Source organism: Dermacentor albipictus, chromosome 4, assembly GCF_038994185.2.
Source record: "Dermacentor albipictus isolate Rhodes 1998 colony chromosome 4, USDA_Dalb.pri_finalv2, whole genome shotgun sequence".
In the NCBI taxonomy this organism is placed as follows: domain Eukaryota; kingdom Metazoa; phylum Arthropoda; class Arachnida; order Ixodida; family Ixodidae; genus Dermacentor; species Dermacentor albipictus.
This window is the reverse complement of record NC_091824.1, coordinates 36556767-36580339: the sequence shown is the minus strand read 5'-3', so window position 1 is coordinate 36580339 and position 23573 is coordinate 36556767. Positions and strand designations below refer to the sequence as shown.

The following is a 23573-nucleotide window of genomic DNA, read 5'->3' as shown; positions in this document are numbered from 1 at the left end:
GGGGATCAGAAAATTTGGGTGTGAAAGTTCATAGTGTTTATTTTTTATTTTTTTTATTGTTTAACTTAGGTAGGACATTAGGCAGTATAATAGCAACAGCTTGGTGGCGCAACCCACCGGCCCGTTCCAAAGGGGACGCTCATAACATACATACATACATGCATACATACATACATACATACATACATACATACATACATACATACATACATACATACATACATACATACATACATACATACATACATACATACATACATACATACATACATACATACATACATACATACATACATACATACATACATACATCCGTCCGTCCGTCCGTCCGTCCGTCCGTCCGTCCGTCCGTCCGTCCGTCCGTCCGTCCATCCATCCATCCATCCATCCATCCATCCATCCATCCATCCATCCATCCATCCATCCATCCATCCATCCATCCATCCATCCATCCATCCATCCATCCATCCATCCAGTAGAGAGGAGGAAATAGGAAGGGTTTGGCAGCTGGATTTTCGCTTACGCGGTAAGGCGTTCGGTAAAGGAGGATATGGCCTCCGTGATTGCCTCCAGTTGGCTTGTGAGGTGGATCATAGATCTTCCGCTGCTGACATGGGCGTTGCGTGGCCGCACTCTATACGCTCACTCGCATTCCTGGTGAACTGCTGTGCATACGCTCTGGTCTGAGCAGTAAACGTCACGCTAACGCTATTTATTATTTCGCTTTGCGCTGACTCCGACGCTTTCGCGTCAGCCCCCGTGGTTCTGCACCGCTCTTTCTCTTTGGGCATCAATGACTGACAAGCTCAAATGAAGGGTTTTCGAGACCACCAGGTGTCTTCGCTGCAGTTATCGGCTGGACTGCCTTTTCAGCACGTTCGATATACCTTCGCCAACGTGGAATCGCTAGCGCTTGCAAAGGGCGACGCCGCAAGCGCGTCATTAGAAGCAAACCATGCTTGAGCCCGCGCCGCAGCCTTCCATCCCATCGAGGACTGCTTTGGCTCGCTTTAAAGAGAAAAATAGGGAGATAGAGATACTATTTAATGGACCCTGGAGAGGTTCGCATCCCTAGAATGCTGCTCCAGATGAATAGGATGAAAAATAGAATGACGTGCACAGTTGACCACAAATTTACACAACATACACAAAACACACCACTCGACTAAAGTGTTTTTTAGGAAACACAAAAGTGCAGTCGTTGCGCGAGATGCACAGATATATAGTAGTAGACCACTTCCCAAGTACGTGTCTTCGCTGAAGGGTTTGTTAAATTCTTCAGTGCGGACATCAAGGTCCTTTTAAGTAGTGTAAAAGCTTGACGTAATAGTTCTGCGGAAACCGCATGTTTGAACCCGTATGGGTTTCCTTTGAAACATTTTGGTTGGACGTCTCATTTTCCCTTTATTAGTGTAAATGGCCTGTAAGCGCAGTATAAGCGGGTTATGTCATCCCGCATTTTGCACGCAGGTCACAGTGGCGACCTTATCCGTTTCATTCTAAATAGGAAATATTTTGTGTTTTCCTCGTTTAGACGAATTCAGTGAAGACACGCCCAATCGCGCCTGTTAATGCTACATGGCATGCGAAACTCGCACTTGGGATTGTTAGTCCGAACAAGTCCATACTGCTTTTTCGAATCAGTCCAGGCAACACACTGCGTGCGCCAGGCAAAACAAAACACATAAGCTAATCAATCGGTCCTGGATTTGATGTATCAGTACCATCAGTGGGCGAACAAAGAAGGCGTAAACTTGCTGTAAACGTTTAGACTAGGGAACTTGTCTCTTGTCTTCATCAGGCACACTTGATAGACGACTCCGTGTCAAAACGTGGCTCTCCACTAAAGCCCTTCCCGTGTTCGCCCCCTATTTATCAATCGAAGTCTGCAATTTCGTGTGACCAGCTTTGGTTTTTCAATTGTCCAATGAGCAGCAAAATGAATTATACCACATTACAGGCTTTGTGAACAATCTCCGTTGAAGAAAAATTGTGGTAGGCAATCAGTTTCGTTCCCATTGTGTTTATGTTTTGCCCACTGGCCAACGAAAGTTGGCCAAGCTGCAGGAAAATCTTTTTTGGTTTGATCGACACAAACGTGGTACTTCATAGTTGCGAGCGTTGTTTCTCGAAATGAAAAAAAAAAGTACAACAATTTTTAACGTTGTGATCCTCTTTCTTGCGCTCGTCGTCGCACTCTGTGAAAAAGAAATTATACTTTTTGGTTTGAATATGGATTCTGTTATCAGAAGTCATGAGTGTAGTTATCGAAAGCGGCGTTAACGTCCGCCTTACAATCATGCGAAACACTGCACATAAACACTTAAATAACACAATTTATTGGTTCACGTATACTGTACAAAACATTTCGCAGTAGACGAAGGTGGCGTGGCAGATGATGATGCCTTACAAAAAAAAAAAAAACTATTTTACGTGGTCTCCCGACATTTTCCCAGCCAGCTCTGCGGTTCCTTTTCAGAGTTATTCCGTTTGAGTCGTGAAAACAACAAACATACGGGCGCAAGCAGAAAAGCTAGAAAATATGTTCAAATGGAAAGTAATCCTTTAAAAACTCTCGCATATCCCATCGCACGGGTAGGGTACACAGGCCTCACGAGCCCCGTGCTATCTAAGGCAAGTAATGCTCGCTTCTGCTCGGGTGCAGTGTAATGCAACCGATAGGTCATCATTAAATATAACGCAGCGTAACCTTGAACCCGCACCAAGAAAGAGGACGGGACGAGCGCTTTTTGGGCACTGGTTGCCCAGTTTATGTTTACTAAATATGCACCAACGAGCTCAGCTGCAAGTACTGCTTAGGAAGAACTCTAATACGACAGCTGCAGCATTATTTAGCAGTGCTGCATCTGCATGCGGATCCCATTGGTACTTGGGATTGCCATCCAATGTGTGTCCCGTAGAATCTTTCATTCCAGATTTGACATTTATGTTCCAATGGGAAACGGTGCATTTTTGTCTTGTATCGTCCGAAATTTAAAACCTTTATGGCTGCTTGTGGGCTCGAATACCTCTGTGTGCCTCTGGTGCCTTGTCCATCACTAATCGGAAGCTGAAAGCGAGAAAGCTGTGAACTGAAATGACGTAACAAAGCATCACGTGTTGTAGTTATGCCTTTCAAATATGGCGAGCAGAGCTGTAGTAACCTTGCACAACAAGCAAGCGGTGTTTAGCTCTTTTATCTGCCTTTCATTGCTTAAGCTACGTGTTAACGAAGTTTCCTTTACAAATTGTCATCTGTACTTACAGATTTCTGCCAAATTTATTGGTATGGTAACGTTTAAACGTTACACAGCTTAATATACAGCACAGCTTAACATATATATTAAGCTGTGCTCAGCGATTCGAACCACCTTCCATTAGCAATGTGTTTAAAATGAAAGTGGTCAGTGTTCCTCAAGATGGCGCTTATCGGCATAACCGATAAGATAAGTACTGCCTATTGTGAAAAAATGTGGAGACAATGACAGATACGTTTATTCGACGATTCGTGCCTGCTTTCGGAGCCTAATGGATGTGGGGCATAGAGTTTAGCCGAAAGTCAAGCCTCTCTGAAACTGTTATAAATACATTGATGATGCGTTGTTTTGCTGCCGTCTTCCTTCGTGTCTTGGAAAATTCTTTTCTGTGCAATATTGTTGAACTAGAAGCGCCATTTCTGCGGCGAATGTGGTGGCTATCCTCCTGCCGACAGCCCAATGCGTGTCCGCTGGTCTGCAAGAGGTATCGAAAAAATTGTGAGACAAAACGACATTAGAAGAATAGCGAAACAAAGAAAAAAATAAACGAAATCTCACCAATTCTATTACGAATAAACAGAAATACACCAGTTCTACCTTGAAAAGGAACCCGTAAGCGCTTCGTGATGCAGCAAGTTCGACGCAGGGAGTACTACATCGAGGATGACGACAGAACCACGGTGATAATGGTAAGTTAACTGGTATAGGGGATGCGGTGATATCATCACAAATAATAAGAATATTGAGGAATCGTTAGGCGTTGGTACTACAAACCCTTTCTTCATTATGAATAAGAGCTTAGAGCTATATCGGAGTGAAGACTGGCGCCTGGACGTTAATAGGTACCAATACCTGTAAAACGGAGACCATGGTCTCCGTTTTACAACATGTCGATTTCCCACAATATCTCAGCAGTCCGAACTTTTCCTTTATTGTGTTTAATTTTACGCGATGGGGAACTCGTTGGGTCAGAGGATTATGCTATAAGTAACGCTGTTACGAGCTGCACAAATACTACGAAGGGGGGAAAAAACACAAGAAAACCGCACACACTGCAACTATGCGCGATAATTTTGAATACCAGGCGTACTGGTCCCTAACTCTCAGTTGTGGGGTTATTCGGGCGTGATGCAACGCAGAGCGTTCGAGACGCACCATGCTCGAGATGAATGTGCATCAGCCGAGATTCTTTAATTTACACCCAAATATCAAAACGTGAGTTCATTCTCCCCACACTGGTGTGCAACGACGTCCTTGGTTGTGGACCGATGTCACGAATTTGCGCTCAGCAGCAGAAGGTTGCAGCCAACGGGTGTTCTGGCACGTACTTAAGCAAGCACTAAGGGCCACCGCGTACGCTCGGACTAAAGTGCCCAAAGCGCTCCTTGTGCGTTTAGTCGGGCCTAAGCTGCCGCACACGTCAATGTGCACCCACTTTCTGCTTAACGTTTACAACTTGACCGCAATTAGCAAGTAATCATTCAATGATCTTACCGTCGTGTTGAACCTTGAACCTGGCATAGAAGCCGACACCGGTGTTCTTTTCGTTCGTGACCATTTTGATGAGAAGTTGGCTGTCTGAAGACTGAAGCGTCGCTGGCATGTCCTGTGTTTTGAAACAGATCGCGTGAGAATGCACAATGTAGAGGAATATGAACATCAATTTTTCTGAAAAGAGAATTTCAAGCTCAGGCATCTTCAACTGACAGTGATACGAAAGGACAAGATCGCGCGCCATTTGAACATCAGCACATACTGAGTCAGATTATCATATTGCGAAATTGCCGATATGGCCGAATGCCCATCAGGCTGAAGAGAAAAGAATGCAGGCGCTAAAACGTATTCCGCAAGTGTTCTATGAAGTATTCAAGGGACACAAACTCAAATTGCTTGGTTGCTCGACAAGTACGACTTTAGCTTGATGTTGAAGTTAACGTTTCTTGTTTCAGGTACTGCAATTGTATTGAGCAAGAGTCGACACTGAAAAACAAGCTAGCCTACTGTTTGGTTCTTCGTCTTGTAAGGCGTGACAGGAGCTGTGACTTACAAAAGGCATACAATGGTAAAAGATTCACGTGAATATCAGACAGAAATATTATAAAATTAAATTAAAATTAAATTATGTGGTTTTACGTGCCTAAACCACTATTTAATTACGAAGGCACGCCATTGTGGGGGACTCTGGATTAATTTGAACCACATGGGGTTCTTTAACGTGCACCTAAATCTTAGTCCACAGGTGTTTTTGTGTCTCCGCCCCCATCGAAGTGCGGCCGCCGTGGCTAGCATTCGATCCTGCGACTTCGTGCTTAGCAGCCCAACACCATAGCCACTAAACGACTGCGGTGGTTCATAAGTATTATAAGAAGTTGCAAGGAAGAAACTTCACCAGGAAGAAACTTCACCAGACTGAAGAATCATTCAGGGTGAAACGGAGAAAAAAATGTATCTGTCACATGACGCAGCAAACTGAATGCGGAATAGAGAATAAAAGATCGCAAATAAACTATTGTGTACAAAAACATAGGCGGTAGTGGGGTGGGGAAGTACAGATTTTTGATGTCATCAATATAGTGAAGGAATTATTTGCATATAACTAGCGCCATTCATACAAGGTCGTTATTGGAAATTGGAAAGAGTGCATAGCACGGTTGAAGGTCTGTCATTATTTTGTTGTTTACCTCTGAGGATGACATTTCAATAGGATGCGCAGTATACTATTTCAATATGATATACTATTCACATCTGATGCAAAGCGTAGCCAGTATTTCTACTGCCAGGAAATCTGCACAATTATTTACCAATTTCTGAAAATTGTGTGAACTTCAACATTTTACGAATAGTTAACCGTACGAAGATTACTCTCAATCATCATTTCCAAAGCACCTATTTATTGACCCGGCTGCTTAAATAACCTTGATGCTCGTTGCTGTAGCACGGAAAGTTTTTCCACGTCCACAGTGTTACACGTGCCTCAGACCAAAAAAAGAGAAAAATACATAACTAATACGCAAGTGCATCAGGGAGGAATATAGTTCATTTCTAACAGATATATGAGCAGCGTTACGAAAACGGTAAATCATGCCAATTCCTTTCAAAATTTTTATCAATGTGTTGCCGACATGGTTGCTCTAGTTTAAGTTTTTTCTGAAAGTTGACTCCCATGAAGGAATGATTGTGAACGTGTTCTATCTCTGCGACCCTATAACATATTCTTATGTCGTAGCATGGCGGATTGTCTTGAGGGGTGGAAGAGCTTAAACGATATTTTCGCAAGCTTCGAAAAAAACTTGAAATATAACAATAACATACAACTATTACACCTACTCTGAAACTGAAGCGACTGAAACTTCCATCCTTTCTTTTTGTTTTTACGCGGGAGACATTGTGAGTCAAGGTCAAGGACATCGGCTGGCCGCCTTCGCTAATACCATGTTCAGCATGGCTGTAGTACATGCTCCTACGAGCAATTACAGCGCAACAACTGTTTCTGAATACGGACACAAATATCTGCACATGAGCGTGGTAGGTGGTGTCCGCATAGCGGCCTTATCTTTAACGTACGCTACTTGAGAGCGTCGAAAATAAATCGCACTTATCACGCCAAAAAAGAAAAAAAAAACAAGAGAGAAATAAATGTTGGATCGCTACGCGTTGACGCCATGGAATATTTGCCTTAGTAAGACAAATGAGGAAGTGATACGCAAGCGTTGTTTTTTTTTCCTTCTAAAACGCTGTTCAACCACATAAAATGGGGCAAAGTTCAGGGTACGCGTCCGGGACAGAATTAACTTGTTTTTTTCATCGCAAGAACAAATGGTGCACTGACCGGTGAGTTCGCTAAATTACTGCAGCATCACAAGTGGCCGGCACCTGCTCTTACGAGCAGTTCAAGCGTAATAGCGTTTTTCGAAGTATGGCTTCAGTTTTCGCAAGACCAGCGAGATTGCGTCACTTCGCTGCTTTAGCGAACTCGGGTTGCGGCGTAGTCATGCACGCATTTTGCGCACTGCCATGTCGCTGATCGCCCACGGCAAAATGGAACGCAAAGAGCGTGGGTGGCACGTTTCCAGGGCCTGTATCCGCGACAACCTCTTACATTGAAACTGGCCTATAATAATATCCTATCGTCCTATCGACATCCTAATAATAATACTATAGTAATAGTAATATTAACAATACAATACCCTAATATATAAGCAATAGGCTAGGCAATACGATAGCGCGCGAGCGCAGTCACGTGGTTTTATAACATATTTCGCGGGCTTTGTTCAAAAGTCGAAAGAGATCGCCACGCAGCGTGTAGGTTGCCACACAAAATTGGATCTGTCGTTTCTGAACCCCCTCTACAACACAGCGAAACGCACTTGGTCCTAAAATGAATATAAAAAAATTGCATAATTCATCGTAGTTAATCAATGAATTAGGCGGAATATAAAATACATTCTAAGGAGCGCCACATGACGGCAAACCATACGCCGTTGGTTTCATTCAGCTGCGGCTAACCACGTTTTTTGAAAATCCATGGCACAGGTTACGTTAAACAGCCATACATAAAGGAGTGCACTAGATTTCTGATATCGTAGCCACCGCGCTTCTGCGCCAAATTCAAAACCGGGTAGTTTAATACTATGCAGTCTGTTTCTGTCGAACAAACGAAAAAAAGCAGCGTTCCAAAAAGGGCCACGCCCAGTTTGTCTTTTTTTTGTACGCTGGCGGCAATCTCCGCACGTGGCATATACCTGGCCGCACAGGCGCGTGATCTTAGCGTCAGGACCGTCCTGGTGTCCGTTGTAGACCTCCAGGTAGTTGGCGTCGCAGTTGGCGGCGGTCGAGTTGAAGGCGAACGCCACGAAGCTCAGCTGCAGCGTAGCCCTGGCACGCCCCGTCACAAACCAGGTGCACGTGCGGCGCTCGGCGAAAGTCGTGGGGTAGCCCGGGCTAGACACGGCGCCCTCGCTTGCCGTGACGTTGCCGCCGCAACCTGCTGGGGCTACGCCACAGTGTGGGAGATGGGGAAGGAGGAAAATGACTCGTCAAAGGGGGAGAGAATGGGGACGGTAGGAGGGAAGCCTCGACAACTCACATTTTCAAGTAGCACCGGTGAATTGTGCGGAAACAGGAAAAGAAGACATGTACGAGGAAAAGGAAACAACAATCGCTTTGTGAATTCGCACTTTTCTTTGGGCACGCTTTCCATTTTTGTGGTCATGTTCCTGTGGCCATGACGTCAATATGACGTCACGAGTTTTATTATGCATTCTTATATTTGGCGCCCCGAAACTCACTAGGTCGAGTCGTCTACTATTTTAATATGGAATGCAGTCCAGTTGTTTAAACATAAGCACTTGATTAGCGCCGAGTAGATGCATTGAATTTCAATAACGTCACGCCAAAATGACGCGTGAACATTAAGAAAGCAGTGCCTCTGATTCTTCGTTTTTTCCGTCTCTTCTGTCTCACCCAGCGAGGTGAGACCGACCATTGAAGGGACACAATTAACAATGCTTCAAGTAATAATGCTATCTTTTAGAAAGTTCTAGACATAGCGCTATCAAGCTACTTTGCGTGCCCTGAAACACAAACTTCATTGTAGTCTTAGCAGAGTCCTATATCGGGCGAGTTATAGTTTATATACGAGTTACTGTGGCGCAAGGTGAAAAAAAAAATAAAGAAAAAAGCACGAGGAAAGTTTTGTTACTTCCATGTGTGTGTGCGAGTGTGTGCGTGTATATTTTTTATTGCCTTGCGCCACAGAACCACGGAAATGCATTGCACGCCTTCTGAATTTGTTATGCACGCCCGGCTGATTGCGATACCCTCTAGCAGCTATGCAGACTCGCCACAATACCTCCTTCCGGGCTGCTGTAGTAAACGATCAAGAAGCGAGCCGCCCATCCGCCCATAGCGTGGGAGGCAGCGGTGTTTTTCACGATGATGCTGAGCTGGTTTCCAGTAGAGAACACCGGGCCAGGGTTTATGTCACCGCACGCGTGAGCTAGGACCCTCGAAGAGACGCCACCGTCGCGAACCTGCAGCGTACATTAATAAAATGGGAGCACAATGAATACTAACATAAAAAAAATTACCGACGATTACGTTACTTCCTAATGCGAAATTTGAGCGCAGCAAATAAGCTGTTTCACCTTTTCGATAGATTGAGGCAAAGAAATCGAGCAACACATGTATGCGCTATCACAGAATTTTTTTTTTATTTTTCACACGTATTCCTTTAACAAAGACTCCATTAACAGTTCTTGACAGTCATGAAGGAAGCTTTGTGGTCGGAGAAATAGACTGATATATGTTCGACTTGGTACACCAATGCTTGATTCTCAAAGACGAGATCTATACAAGTGCCTCGCGAGGTTGTCACAGCCGTGGGACGCGTTACGAGCGAGAGGAACGGGATGTTCTCCCGCATAAGTGTTAGGAAATTGCTGTTTGTCTTTATGTCAACATTAAAGTCCCCCACTACTAACATCGGTGTGGATCGATGGACGGTTAATGCGAGTTGCAGGAAGTGCACGACGTCTTTCGTGAGTGCGGTAGCGGACTCACGAAAGCGGTATCAGTCGGTCGCTGCTAGCGCTGGGGGGATGAAAGGGGGGCGGAGCTGGTTACGAGGCCGACGACAACGCGAAACCCAGGAACGGACGCCAAAGAGCCATTTGTGTAGCCAGCCCTCCTCCACAGTCTCTCCTCCTCCCTTCCATCATCCTCCCTCGCCCGGAGAGCCGACAGCGCGCATGCGCGGCGGCGGAGCAGCGGCGCATGCGCGGCGGCGGAGCGCGGTGGCGGAGGCGAGCTGGTTACGAGGCCGACGCCGTCGACGACGACGCCGACGACGACGCGAAACCCAGGAACGGACGCCAAAGAGCTGCGCTCTAAAACTGTTTACAGCGCAAACACATGCAACCACAAAGTAAGGGACGGGACGCAAGCGCTGTGTCCCGTCCCTTACTTTGTGGTTGCATGTGTTTGCGCTGTAAACAGTTTTTATGTCAAGTATGCACCAACTCGCCCAGAAAGAAGTTTTAATGAATACTAAATACGGATACTCTCGACATTGACATTTTCTTTCCGGGACGCGTAAATTTCATGCACCGACTGTAATGTAGGTGACCACACCATGCTTTTTTAAAGAGAACATACAAGAACCACAATTGTACCTCTTAATAAAATCAAATATATAGAAAGCTGAAATAATTGAATGAATTAGACGTCGATAACTGCATTTGTTGGTACCTCCTTGTGCGCCTTTCAATTTTTATGCTTGTGTCGGTCTTGAAAGCCTACTTATACTCGTGGTATCGTCAATGCAGGGAACGCGCGCAGCTGCTTCACTGTCATGCCTTTTTTTGTTGTTGTGCGTCCTTGTATTTCGTGTTTCAATTGATCACCGATTGCATGCATGCGCAGCCGTATTGCGGCATTGCTCTAACGCGTTCAATTAACCTCTTGGTATCGATATCTTTACATATTCCTATACTTGTTCATGGAGACGCCGGTGACAAAACAGTTAAAAAAAGAACATTCCAGCTATACGGAAGTAATTTATTCATTCGAATGAAGCCGGGCCACAGTACCTGCATGAATATGTTGGGACAGGAACTGTTCACAGGGTTGCCCACGTTGAAGTGAAGGAAATAGAGCGCGAGAGCCGACGTCGCTGTGGCGTTGACAGGCGCGATGGTCAGGAACAACGGATGAACTACGGTTGTCCAGCCCGGGTAGTCGACGTTGTGTACGACGCCACTTGGTTGGCTGTACGTCAGGTTGGCGTCTGCGGATGCGATAACGTCACAGTTGGTCGCTGCTTTATCTAGGTACCGCGTCAGTCGATCAGTTCAGGTATACGTCACGACACGTTCATTTGCGTAGCTGCTGGAATCGTTCAGACGAGCATAATGTTCAAGAACCAATCAGGGACGCGCGTGTGCATATGAACGTTTACTGGGCGTTTTTGGTTGTTCAATGCTTTCATTATTTTGGCAATATACAGAAGATACGGGCAGTATAAGAACATGAGTACATCTAATTCAGTGACGTGAACATTTTGCATACCTATAAGCAATGTAACAAGTTGATCAAGAAATTTATGCCATTATACTCGCAAGCACTATCCATCTCGTCACGAAACTCAGCCTCAGCTACAATCCCAAGAAGCCAGCAGACATGAAGTAAGGAAAACATATGAGAAATATACAGCTTATTCGTTGGACTGTATAACTATTGAAAGATTGATGTTAGATTTCGAATGCTTCATATATTCTTTAAAACGAATGTTTCAAACATTAGGCTGAGAAAACGCGAGAGTTCGCTAAAGCGGGGCTATTTGTTTATAACTTGCAATAAATGGTTGCGTACGGGTTCGCACATGTATAGTGTCCATAACAAGGAGGCCCTAACGTGTTTCCGCCTTCAGCAATCGCTTTCGGTGCATGAAGCCAGCAAAAGCATAGGCTTCGAGACTGGTTTTTGTTGCTCGGAAAAAGCCGTCGCTGGACCGTGAATTTGCACACCATCTATTCTGGACGCTGTCCATAACCGCAATGTTGCCGTATTCTGCAGTAGTGGCTTTACAGCCAATCAGGGAAGCCGTGGTTGGCCTGGAGGCCAATCAGAGCTCATAAGATGGCAAATTCAATTATACATATGGCGGAGTTCGACAATGTCTATGGGATAGCTCTCCCCTTTTGCTATCTCAGGCACGGGGAAAGGGGGGGGGGCTAAGGGAGTAAGTAGTGAAGGGGATTTTCTTGAGATGTCCCTTAACGTGTCATCTTGATGCATTCCTCGGTGCAGCAGCACGTACTGTGGATGGCGTTCTGTGCGCCATAATGCATTAGAGCGAATACAATCCAAAGCCAGAAAGAATCTTCTCGGACGGTACAACCGGTTCGATAACGCAAGAAATAACCAGAGGGTTGACTTCCCTTGGTGAAGGCCCTACAAGTTTTAAGTAAACTATTTCATATATGACTTGGAACAAACAAACTGGATTAGTGGCCTCGTAGTACCTTGCGCCCTGATCATAACACATCTGCTCGCAGGCACCGTGTTTTCAGGATTAAAAAATTACCGACGATTACGTTACTTCCTAATGCGAAATTTGAGCGCAGCAAATAAGCTGTTTCACGTTTTCGATAGATTGAGGCAAAGAAATCGAGCAACACATGTATGCGCTATCACAGAATTTTTTTTTTTATTTTTCACACGTATTCCTTTAACAAAGACTCCACTAACAGTTCTTGACAGTCATGAAGGAAGCTTTGTGGTCGGAGAAATAGACTGATATATGTTCGACTTGGTACACCAATGCTTGATTCTCAAAGACGAGATCTATACAAGTGCCTCACGAGGTTGTCACAGCCGTGGGACGCGTTACGAGCGAGAGGAACGGGATGTTCTCCCGCATAAGTGTTAGGAAATTGCTGTTTGTCTTTATGTCAACATTAAAGTCCCCCACTACTAACATCGGTGTGGATCGATGGACGGTTAATGCGAGTTGCAGGAAGTGCACGACGTCTTTCGTGAGTGCGGTAGCGGACTCACGAAAGCGGTATCAGTCGGTCGCTGCTAGCGCTGGGGGGATGAAAGGGGGGCGGAGCTGGTTACGAGGCCGACGATAACGCCGACGACGACGCGAAACCCAGGAACGGACGCCAAAGAGCCATTTGTGTAGCCAGCCCTCCTACACAGTCTCTCCTCCTCCCTTCCATCGTCCTCCCTCGCCCGGAGAGCCGACAGCGCGCATGCGCGGCGGCGGAGCAGATTCGTCGGCGAGCTGGTTACGAGGCCGACGACAACGCCGACGACGACGCCGACGACGACGCGAAACCCAGGAACGGACGCCAAAGAGCCATTTGTGTAGCCAGCCCTCCTACACAGTCTCTCCTCCTCCCTTCCATCGTCCTCCCTCGCCCGGAGAGCCGACAGCGCGCATGCGCGGCGGCGGAGCAGATTCGTCGGCGAGCTGGTTACGAGGCCGACGACAACGCCGACGACGACGCCGACGACGACGCGAAACCCAGGAACGGACGCCAAAGAGCCATTTGTGTAGCCAGCCCTCCTCCACAGTCTCTCCTCCTCCCTTCCATCATGCTCCCTCGCCCGGAGAGCCGACAGCGCGCATGCGCGGCGGCGGAGCAGCAGATTCGTCGGCGAGCTGGTTACGAGGCCGACGACAACGCCGACGACGACGACGACGCGAAACCCAGGAACGGACGCCAAAGAGCTGCGCTCTAAAAGAGTTTGACCAGGGCAGACTTCTTTACATGCGCGATATTTCCGGTCTACTTTGAACGGGTCATTTTTACCGGCGGAAACTGTGAGTCGAAACTCCGCTGACTTGTTTTGTACTGCTTTATGCCGTACGAAGTCATGCCTGCTAGCCCATAGGGGTTTTGAAGAATACACTACAATTATTGGAATTACGACATTCGTGGACTAGCTCTTTCTGGCAGTAATTTAGGTCTGCCTTTGTCCTGCAAAAATTTCCCAGGTGTACTTACCTATCGCCTAAAAGACGCGAAGGCGAAAGCCTTGTAAAGCCTACTGTAATTCCCCTTAATCCTCCTTTATCAACCCTAATTAACTTTAATCCTCCTTCATCGACCTTAAACGACCTTAATCTAGCTTAATAACCTTAATCTTCTTTATTACATTTTAATCAACCTTAATTCACCTAATGCACCCTAATACACAATTATCCTCCTTTAACCACCTTAATCCACCGTCATCCAATCTCTCATCAGCCATTAACTTTGCTAATCATTCACAATCTCTGATACACGACCCTACATGCTTTGGTTCGTTTTCGGCCGTCCTTGGGTCACGTCATATTTTCTGTACCTCACAGCGCAACCTTGAAACAGAGACCTAAGGCTTTCACCTTAAAAATATTGCAGGACTAATTTAGCACGCGCAGTATGCACTTCTTCTTCAAGCTCAATTTTTGTTTATTTCGCGCACTTCAGTAAACCAGAAGATCATAACTAGCTCCTAAAGGGAAATGTCAGGTCTGGAATCTGTCGCCGAAACCGCAGGCGCCTATCCATTCTGTACCGCGTTACTAAGTGAACCATGGACGAAGACCGCGGTGGGAGAGGGATGACTCACCCCTCATGGTACCGTATTCCAGCTTGAGCTTGGCCTGGCCGCCTCGGCGACCAGTGTCGAGTAGCAGTTGTACGCGGCTGGCGGAGGCGTGAGGCTTCAGCCACTCCTGGGGCACGCTGTGGCCGCACAAGCGGACAGGCGGCTGCTGCAAGTACTGCACAGGGGACGCGCCATTTAGAGCGCGCCCGAAAGAACGAGAAGAGAAGAGCAGAACAGAAGGGGGGCGCAGAGGGAACAAACCAAGATAACAAACAGATTTAGCCAGACCGGGCAGGCCCGGCTAAATCCTTGAAGGGATGCCGGTGACGCAGACGGGAACAGGCCCACTGCTAGCGACATCCTGTGACGGTTCGGTAAACGACGACTACATGTTAAGAAACATGTTTGCGTTGCATGATAGATGTCGCCAGAATTTTAAAAAAATTCCGACGGAACCAATCTTACAATGAATGTCGACGTTAATACAATTAGCATTGAAGCAATCTGCCAACGCACCGTATTTGTCACTGCATATACGCGTCATGTATGATGAGTCATACAACCGGGCCCGTCACTCGCGTGAGGAGCGCGGCCACCAGGGGCGTTGGTTATTTATGTTGACTACATTGCAGGTCTAGAGATTTGTCGAGAACACGCGATCCGTGTGCTTCATACTGTAGTGGAACATCTAGTTAATCGAAATCTAGTTTATCTATCTATCTATCTATCTATCTATCTATCTATCTATCTATCTATCTATCTATCTATCTATCTATCTATCTATCTATCTATCTATCTATCTATCTATCTATCTATCTATCTATCTATCTATCTATCTATCTATCTATCTATCTATCTATCTATCTATCTATCTATCTATCTATCTATCTATCTATCTATCTATCTATCTATCTATCTATCTATCTATCTATCTATCTATCTATCTATCTATCTATCTATCTATCTATCTATCTATCTATCTATCTATCTATCTATCTATCTATCTATCTATCTATCTATCTATCTATCTATCTATCTATCTATCTATCTATCTATCTATCTATCTGTCTATCAGGGTATTCCAAATTCAAGCAAGTCGAGTCCGCAAAATGAGCTTTTTTTTTAATTCTTTGCATTATACTCGCCTTCTGCGTGGTTATCAGAGCCATGTACGCGCCGTCCTCGCATGGCAGGCGCATTTCTTTCAGCCGAATGGTGACGTCACGGAAGGCGTCGTCGCTGTCAAACGTCTGCACCAGCCCGCTGGCGACAACCGGTTCCTGTGCTCGAAGCACCCAAAGGCAGCGGACGTTAGCCGGCGCTGCGTTGGGGAATCCCGGACTCTGCAGGGTCTGCCACGAGTCGCCGCTCACGTTGACGCTGCCACCGCACAGCGCTGCAAACGGGGAACCATTGTGCCACGGAAGGACATGCACACGCAAGCGATGTAAGGCGCGAGAGGGAAACAGGACGCTTTAGCAACGCCCAATGCACCTTCCGATGCATTGCGGCATTCCAGTGCTTTCAAACACTGTTTCTGTAAAATATGTATCTCGTGAATGTAGATGTAACATAAATGCACATTTAGACATGTAATAGCAAATTTTTTCCTCTCAAACCCTGCCAGTCCAGAGGGCTCGCGAGGGGGCCGTCAGGTTTCACCTGATGGTCCCCGAGTGGGCCTAGCCAGGTGACGTGTAGTTTGCTTACGTCTATAGTGGACCAAATAAAGTTGTTTCACTCACTCACTCACTCGTATGTATCAGTGCGCCTTAGGTCAGACTTCCCAAATTTATCGCACGTGCTTGCTTGTTCTAAGTCGGAATAAATGAAATTCACTGTCTTTTTGTATAACCCTGTCACTTAGCTACCTATCTATATCTACCTAAATGCTGCCGATCGTGAGTAGAAACTCGCTGTCAGGCATTTTTGCATGTCCTTCGCGCTGAAGTGCAAATACGCGCACTTGAATAAAACATTATCTAATACGATTATTACAATCATTTTTATTTATTAGTATATATGGAAGGAAACCATGCTTTCTCACATTCATTCTTATATATTGACGCGTGTACTCTATGCAGACGACAACGACGATGGGGGCATTAACGGACTCCGTCTGTTAGGCAAGTGAGATTTCGCGAGGACGAAGAAGACGTCTCTCTGTTCTGTTTGTTTTTGAACAGGTTGTCCTACTGTTCTTGAAGAACGTCTCCCTGTCTTCTATCCGCGTTGTACCGCGACAATATTGACGTCGCGTCTTTTCAAGAAGTACAATTCAGCTCCAATCCATGCTGTGAAGGTGGTTGGCCAGCGAAGCTGTGGTATCACGTTGTCCCATAAATCAATGTGACATTGCCTTGAACGATTAGAGCCCGACTGGAGCCCACTGGGTCCTGCCGAGCCTGAGCACGACGTCGCTGTGCTTATTGACGTTACTGTTACTGTCGCCGCTGATCGTCTTCACGCTGCACTTCAGGAGTCCTAACTTGTGTGATCTTCCCATACTATAGCGCTATCACAACGCAAGTGAAACTCTTTGCTAGGCGGGTTTTTCTTTTACATATAGAAGTGCAGTGACGTCACTCCCTGCTTCGTATGCTATGGTTCCTGCTCCCCCGGCACCTGTAGCTTATGCACTCGTGAAACCGGGAAACACATGCAGTTGCAGGGGAAGCGGCAACCGTAGCTTATGCAATCGTAATCTTTACCGGGAAACGAATGCGGCGATGGCTACGTGCTCCGCATTGTTCGAACACACCAGATCATCTAGCATGCGGTTTTGACACTCGTTTTGTGCTTGCTTTATTGAAACGCAAACTGTGGGTGTGTTTTGCACGCGTAATTCCAATGGAGATAGGCACTTTTAGCTTCAATGGGTGGAATGGTTTTCTGTCAACTGTTGTGTCGACGGAGACGAAGAAATCCCGGGATCTGAGTTATATATAGCTTCGCGGTAAAATATGCCGTTCTGGTTTTACTCTAACAGTAGGCCTGCCCTTTGAAGGTGAGGTTGCGGCTGTGCATATAATAGCGTATACCGAGGCACTACAGCCACGTTTCTCACATTGACCTCGTGGCATTGAATAATAATCATTTTAATAATCGTTTTAGGTGTGTGTGCGTGGGGGGGGGAGGAGGGGTCACTCACGTGGTAGTTCTTTGAAGGCCGCAGCGAAACCAGGTCCTTCTCCCTTGGCCTTGGTGACAAAATGTACGAGAAGCGTGTTGCCGGCCGAGCGCAGCGGTGCCTCCGGAGGTCGCTGACCGCACAGTCGAATCAGGGGCTCCTGGTGCTCGTCGAGAGAGTCCCACACCTGCGTCAATGCGGGATTATCCGCCTATTAACCCTCTCGGTGTTCACTGACGTACCGGTACGTTTCCGCGCTTCTGTCCCACCACATCACTGACATACCCGCACATTCTCCATTCCCTGCGTTTAGCCATATCGAAAGTGAGGGCGGTCGTGGCGCTTACGTCACAACCCACAACCCCCGATTTCTTTTTCTTGTCTGCCTTTGGCTTCTGTTCTGACTGTGCCACGCACGATTTCCTTTTTTTATTTTTTTATTTCCCGTAGGGTCGACTACAGCGCACAAGGAGATTGCTTCGAACCGCTTCACTTGCCTTCATATATGACCCCCAATGGTAGCTCAGTGGCCATGACGTTGCGGTGCCGAGCACGACGTCGCGAGCTCGATTCCTGCCGTGGCGGGCGCATTCTCACGGGGGCATGATGTAAAAAAAAGAATACACGTGTTCCGTGCACCGAGGCGACCTGTTGCGTACTTGTTGCGAATGCAAGCTGCACCCCAGTTTCTGGAGATCCACATGCAGGAGGCGCCACGACAACGTAGTAGAGTCGACTGCTATTAAGACACAGAGCAGGCGCCGACCTTTACATGCTAAAAATAAACAGAGTGGGCAGTAAAAAAAAAAGACAAAACAAGACCTTAACACAGAGCCATTTGATCGTCACTTTCCGCCTCTGAATAGTAATCACCAGGAGAGAACTTTTAAAAGCCAACGACGTCTTTCGGTGGATGTTTGTTTTGGTAACGTCCGCCTTGATTCTGGTAAATATTAAAAGATAAAAAAATTTAAGAGAATTAAAAGGATTAAAAGAATGCAGCAAGAACATGCCGCGGCCATCCTCAAGAGGCAGCCAGGCCATCCGAAATGGCGGTGTAAATCCGTTCCACAATTGCTTGCCGCTTCAGGTAGAACCGTACCTCCAGCATGTCGGCGCTGGCGGCGTTGCAGGGCAGCGTTCCGCTTCCCAGGTTGAGGGCCGTGACGTTCAGTTCGAGGCCGTAACCCGAGCGGGAGACGAGCGTCCAGAGGCAGTTGAGCGGGCCGCCCGGGTAACTGCCCGAGCTGCCTCGGCTGGGAGGGGTCAGCGCGCCGGACTCCTGGCGGAGGGTGCCGCCACAGCCCTGCTTCTCCCCTGCGCACGCGAGATAAAACGAGGCAGCAGAGGGATTTGCTGTGACTAAACGAAAATGTCGACCACTGTTAATCCCTTCGAGCCTCACATGTGTCTGTCTATCTGCGAACCTCTGCTTTGTCTGGAGACAGAAGAGAGCGATTCAAGTTGGGCCGAAATTAGAGTTGAGGTTCGGTTACGTTAGGTAGAAGAAACAGATAAACATAGGTGAGGTTTGAGCTGTGTACTAACGCTTTCGCAAGATCAGCCATCTTGGTAAAGGAGGCTCAGCACTAGACAAGACGTTATGTGGGAACGTTTGCGCATTCCTGACACTGATGCATTCTCCTTCTATGTTGTCGTTTAACAAGCGTTAATTATCGTAGTGAGCAGAGGCAGACAGCTCATGTAGACGACGCTCCTGCTTCTGCGGTTAATGGATGCTATTGGTGCAATTCTGATTGCTTTATGAAGTTCTCCTTGCGTGAATGAAAGTGTGAATGCAACACTAAGATTTGCACTGCACGTTCGCTAATTGTACATAGAGCTCTCTAAAGCTGAGATGAATAAAAAATCGCTGCCACTTTAGGCTGCGCCGGTGGAAGTGTACCACATATACTGGCCGGCTCAGTTCAGTGTAAGTCCTTATCAATAGAGCTCGTTGAAATTGGAGGGTTAATGTGATACACAAACGAAAAGTTATCGTGATGCAATTGCACAATAAACTATAGTATGCTAATTCGATATTTTCGGAGTAGTAAGATTATTTTCATCACTCAAGATCAGAAAAACGAACTAAAATACCAACTCCAATGGATACTTGAAGGGACCAACAAACAATGTTGCTGCAAGTCGTTTTTTTTACTTTTTTTTCGATCTGAAAGATGTCTACCTGCAGCAGTTGATTCGACAAAGGTCTGGAATCTTTTTAACGTAATTTTGAGATCAACTAAATTTTCGGATCACTGTGTGCAGACGTTGGCAACAGCGACAACCGATATCGATGGCGACAGCACGGGCAACGAAGTAAGCAAGTAAAACACATGCAGTTTCGGTGACAGAATAGCTGTTTTATGAAACGTTGCGGTTGCGGCCTAAGTTGCGGTTGCGGCCGTTGCTTGCGGCCTAAATTTTCTGATAATGCAGACATGCCACGGACGTCTTTCTCCTTAACGGAAATTCCCTGCTGGGGAAAGAATGGGTCGTATGTGCGAACCGATGGACGACCGGGAATCTGTGTGACGTCAGCACAGAGGCGGGGCGCCAGCTCCTCGTGCGGAAGGGGGACGCATGTCAGCCCGTGGCTCATCGCCACCGGCGATGAGGCAATCATGGGTTATAATTTATGAGCTCTTTCCTGTAAAAAATAATTGTAGTTGGAATTAAACGATTTGTTAACTATTTATTTCGTGGAAAGCGATCCCCGTTAAACGTTTTAGGCGAAGGCGTGCACGTCGTGGTGATATTCTTCAGGCTTGGACTGAACTTGATCAAGGTCTTGAGCAACGCCAAGCGGCGGTACTTTGATATTTCTTTGCCTGATGAATTGACATGCAATGAGCCAGACAAAGTTAGGAAATTACTACGTCAAAACTAACAAAAGCATTTGATAATATCATGCATAACGGCATCTTCGTTTCCGATGCGCATAACATAGTCGATGATTTGAATACGTCTTCTCATGTTTTTTTTCCAATTCATACGCGTATGCACGTTGTAGTGTTACTTCTGAGAGTGTAGGTGAGATTGCGTACTATAACGTACAACTATTCCAATCTGTATTTATTCCAATCTCCTGACGTAACGTAACCGCCGACGCAAGCATGGAGCGGTGACCCGCAGCGTTGCCTGAACAGCGCGATCAAACGCTTTCCTCGTTTTCCAGAGGTCACTTTTGTTTGCTTTCGAAACGAACAACATTGCCTGCCTTGAGCGGTTTTCCTTGTATAATTGGCTGACAAGAACCAAGGAGCAGGCTCAAGTGGAGAGGGTTTCGATGGGTCAGAGCGCGCAGTGAAAATCGATAATCGGATGAAGAGGGTGGTGCCGACGTCTCCGATTGGTCCGCTTTCCCTTACTTATCTTGCGGTGGCAGGTCGAAAATCATGGCGGCGTGCAATCGAAGGTTGAGAATGCCGTAAAATTGATCCCCAGCAAAGCGATGTCGCATACGTGCGGAAAGGGCTCAATAACGTTGTACTGGCACGCAAAAAGTTTTCTTATACGCAAATGAACCCATGATCTCCGGCAGGTGTGCATAGCCAGTACCTGGGTGATCGGCGGCAGCCACCTTCTATTCCTTTCAGAATGGGGCAGTCTCCAGCTATTCAGAAAAAGAAATCCAGTTTTGTCTGGTATATTAATGCATCTTTAACGCGCGCACGTCCCTTTGATGTGGTGAGTTTTGGCGGTTTTGTGACGTCGAGTGACAGACAGGTGAAATGGGTGCCGCCTGAAACCTTTGAGCAATCGCAGATGGCTAATGGTGAGAACGCGTCGATTAAGAAATAATTACTTGTCTTTTGTTTGGTCGAATCACGCATAATCGGCGTGTACACGTCATATCCGACTGGGAGCTATCGCGGTTTTCGTGACATCGCCTGACAGACATGCGAAGTTGGTCTGGTAGAAAAAAGTTTCTGACCAATGGAGGAGGCTTGACTGCATAATTGGAGTAGTAAAGTTTGGAATAGCTTTACGTTATTGCGCCTACTGTATCGTTACCAGGCGTTTTTGTTTATGCTTCTTAGCCTGAAACTGAAGGCGCCACTTAGACCGGATAACATATATACTTAACATGTTTCTGCACCACTATGTTGAAATGCTGTGGAAGTTTGTAGCTGTTATCTCCTGCGTGCCGATTTCCTTAGCTTGCCTGCCTAATGAATGGCGCAGTGCCCATGTTCAGGAAAGGCGACAACTTGCTGCTCAAGTATTATCGCCCAATTTTATTAACGTCTGCGCTTTCTGACATCTTGGAAAATATTGTTGCTAACTATTCCTTAGTGATAGCTGCTTTCAAGCTTCACTGCGGCAATGCTTTAGGAAGGAATATTCAACTATAACGCAAATAACTTCATTCGTTCAGTTTCGCCGAAGTTATCGAGAAGTCCGGTGAAGTTGATTTTATCCTCTTGGATTTTGCTAAAACGTTTGATCTCGTTCCGCACACTAAACTCATTTTTAAGCTTGAATGTAGTGGTCTGGTCTCTTTCATAATTAACTAGATAAGTGCTTACCTTATTGGCAGAAGCCGGTGTCTGTGTATCAATCGCTACTTCTCTCCGTCACTGTCTAGTTTTTCCGGCGTTCCCCAAGGCAGTGCCCTTGGACCCCTCCTCCTTTACAGATTACATTCTTTACTAAATCACGGAAGCTGTGCAAATTAGACTTCTTGTAGATGATTGTGTTTTGTTTACAACGATAGCATTCGGGATCATTAACTTCTACTTAATTCCGATCTTAATAATATTTCTGACAGGTGCACTAATGGTTGACATGAAACGAAATGTACAAAAAATCTGTCTTCATGAGAATAACTAACAATGATTAACAGGTTATCATACCTAGCTGTACAGCTATTCCACTGAGCCCCTTAATAATGTAAGTACACTGGGTGTCACAGCTAACTAACAACTTAACCTAGAATCCGACATTTCTAACGCAGGTGCATCATCATTTCACAAACGCTAATTTCTACAACATACATTAAAACGCGCACCTTGCTCAGTTAAGCTTCCAGCTTACACCGATGATTATTACAGCAGCACTAGAGTATCCATGCACAGTTATGTATTCGTTCAGTAAGACTGAAATGGCTGCCTTGGAGACAATCCAACGGAAAGCTGTCCGATTCATCTTCTCGATGTTCCGCACTACTGGCTCTCCTACTACCTGAATGAATGATCACGGCATACCAACACTTCAAGCTGGGCGCAAATCTCCGCAGCTAAACATTGTTCTCTGTTGAAATATAGCAATGAGTTCCGTTTCATATCTGAACCTCATAACGACGCCACTAACAAGACATCTTTCATGCATGTTCACTAACTTTTTCCTCGCTAAAGAACTAGCACAAAGCATTCCTTCTTCTTTAGAAGAGTAACCGACTGGAACCAGCTGCTGCCAATGTTGCTAAACAACACTGAGAGATTTTATAATTTGATGTCGCGATTCTGTTACTTTGTGTACTGAACATTTGTCTTGGTTTATTTTGTTGTACTGTAATCCCCCCCCTCCCCTCCCTCTTTTGATAGACCTGCGATAACTTGCCGTCATGATACTGTACGCTAAATATTTGTCTTGGTGTATTTCGTTCTACGTATGGGGCAGAAATCTGGAGGCTAACGAAAAGGGTCGTACTTAAATTGAGGACGACGCAACGAGCTATGGGAAGAAGAATGATAGGTGTAACGTTAAGTGATAAGAAAAGAGCAGATTGGGTGAGGGGATGAACGCGAGTTAAGGACATAGTTGAAATCAAGAAAAAGAAATGGGCATGGGCAGGACATGTAATGAGGAGGGAGATAACCGATGCTCATTAAGAGTTACATACTGGATTCCAAGGGAAGGGAAGCGTAGCAGGGGACGGCAGAAAGTTAGGTGGGCGGATGAGACTAAGTTTGCAAGCACAACATGGCCACAATTAGTACATGACCGGGGTAGTTGGAGAAGTATGGGAGAGGCCTTTGCCCTGCAGTGGGCGTAACCAGGCTGATGATGATGATTTTATTCTATCGCACTAGACCTTCCCTTACTGTTTTGATAGACAAGTGATAACTCGTCAC

The 23573-nt window shown here is 46.1% G+C and overlaps 1 protein-coding gene across 2 annotated transcripts in view; it reads right to left on the bottom strand.

Annotated features, from left to right (window-relative positions):
* Window positions 1–2316: 2316 nt before the first annotated feature.
* Window positions 2317–23573, bottom strand: part of LOC135919878 (cubilin-like) — a 230672-nt gene continuing 209415 nt past the window's right edge. For both annotated transcript variants that reach the window (XM_065453869.2, XM_065453871.2), the window contains 9 exons: window positions 18593–18807; window positions 17512–17677; window positions 15506–15756; window positions 14382–14535; window positions 10847–11043; window positions 9109–9289; window positions 8000–8250; window positions 4752–4863; window positions 2317–3732 (listed from right to left, as the gene is read on the bottom strand). In XM_065453869.2, the coding sequence (XP_065309941.2) occupies window positions 3695–3732; window positions 4752–4863; window positions 8000–8250; window positions 9109–9289; window positions 10847–11043; window positions 14382–14535; window positions 15506–15756; window positions 17512–17677; window positions 18593–18807 (1565 nt within the window). In that variant the 3' untranslated portion in view covers window positions 2317–3694. The remainder of the gene's footprint in view (window positions 3733–4751; window positions 4864–7999; window positions 8251–9108; window positions 9290–10846; window positions 11044–14381; window positions 14536–15505; window positions 15757–17511; window positions 17678–18592; window positions 18808–23573) is intronic.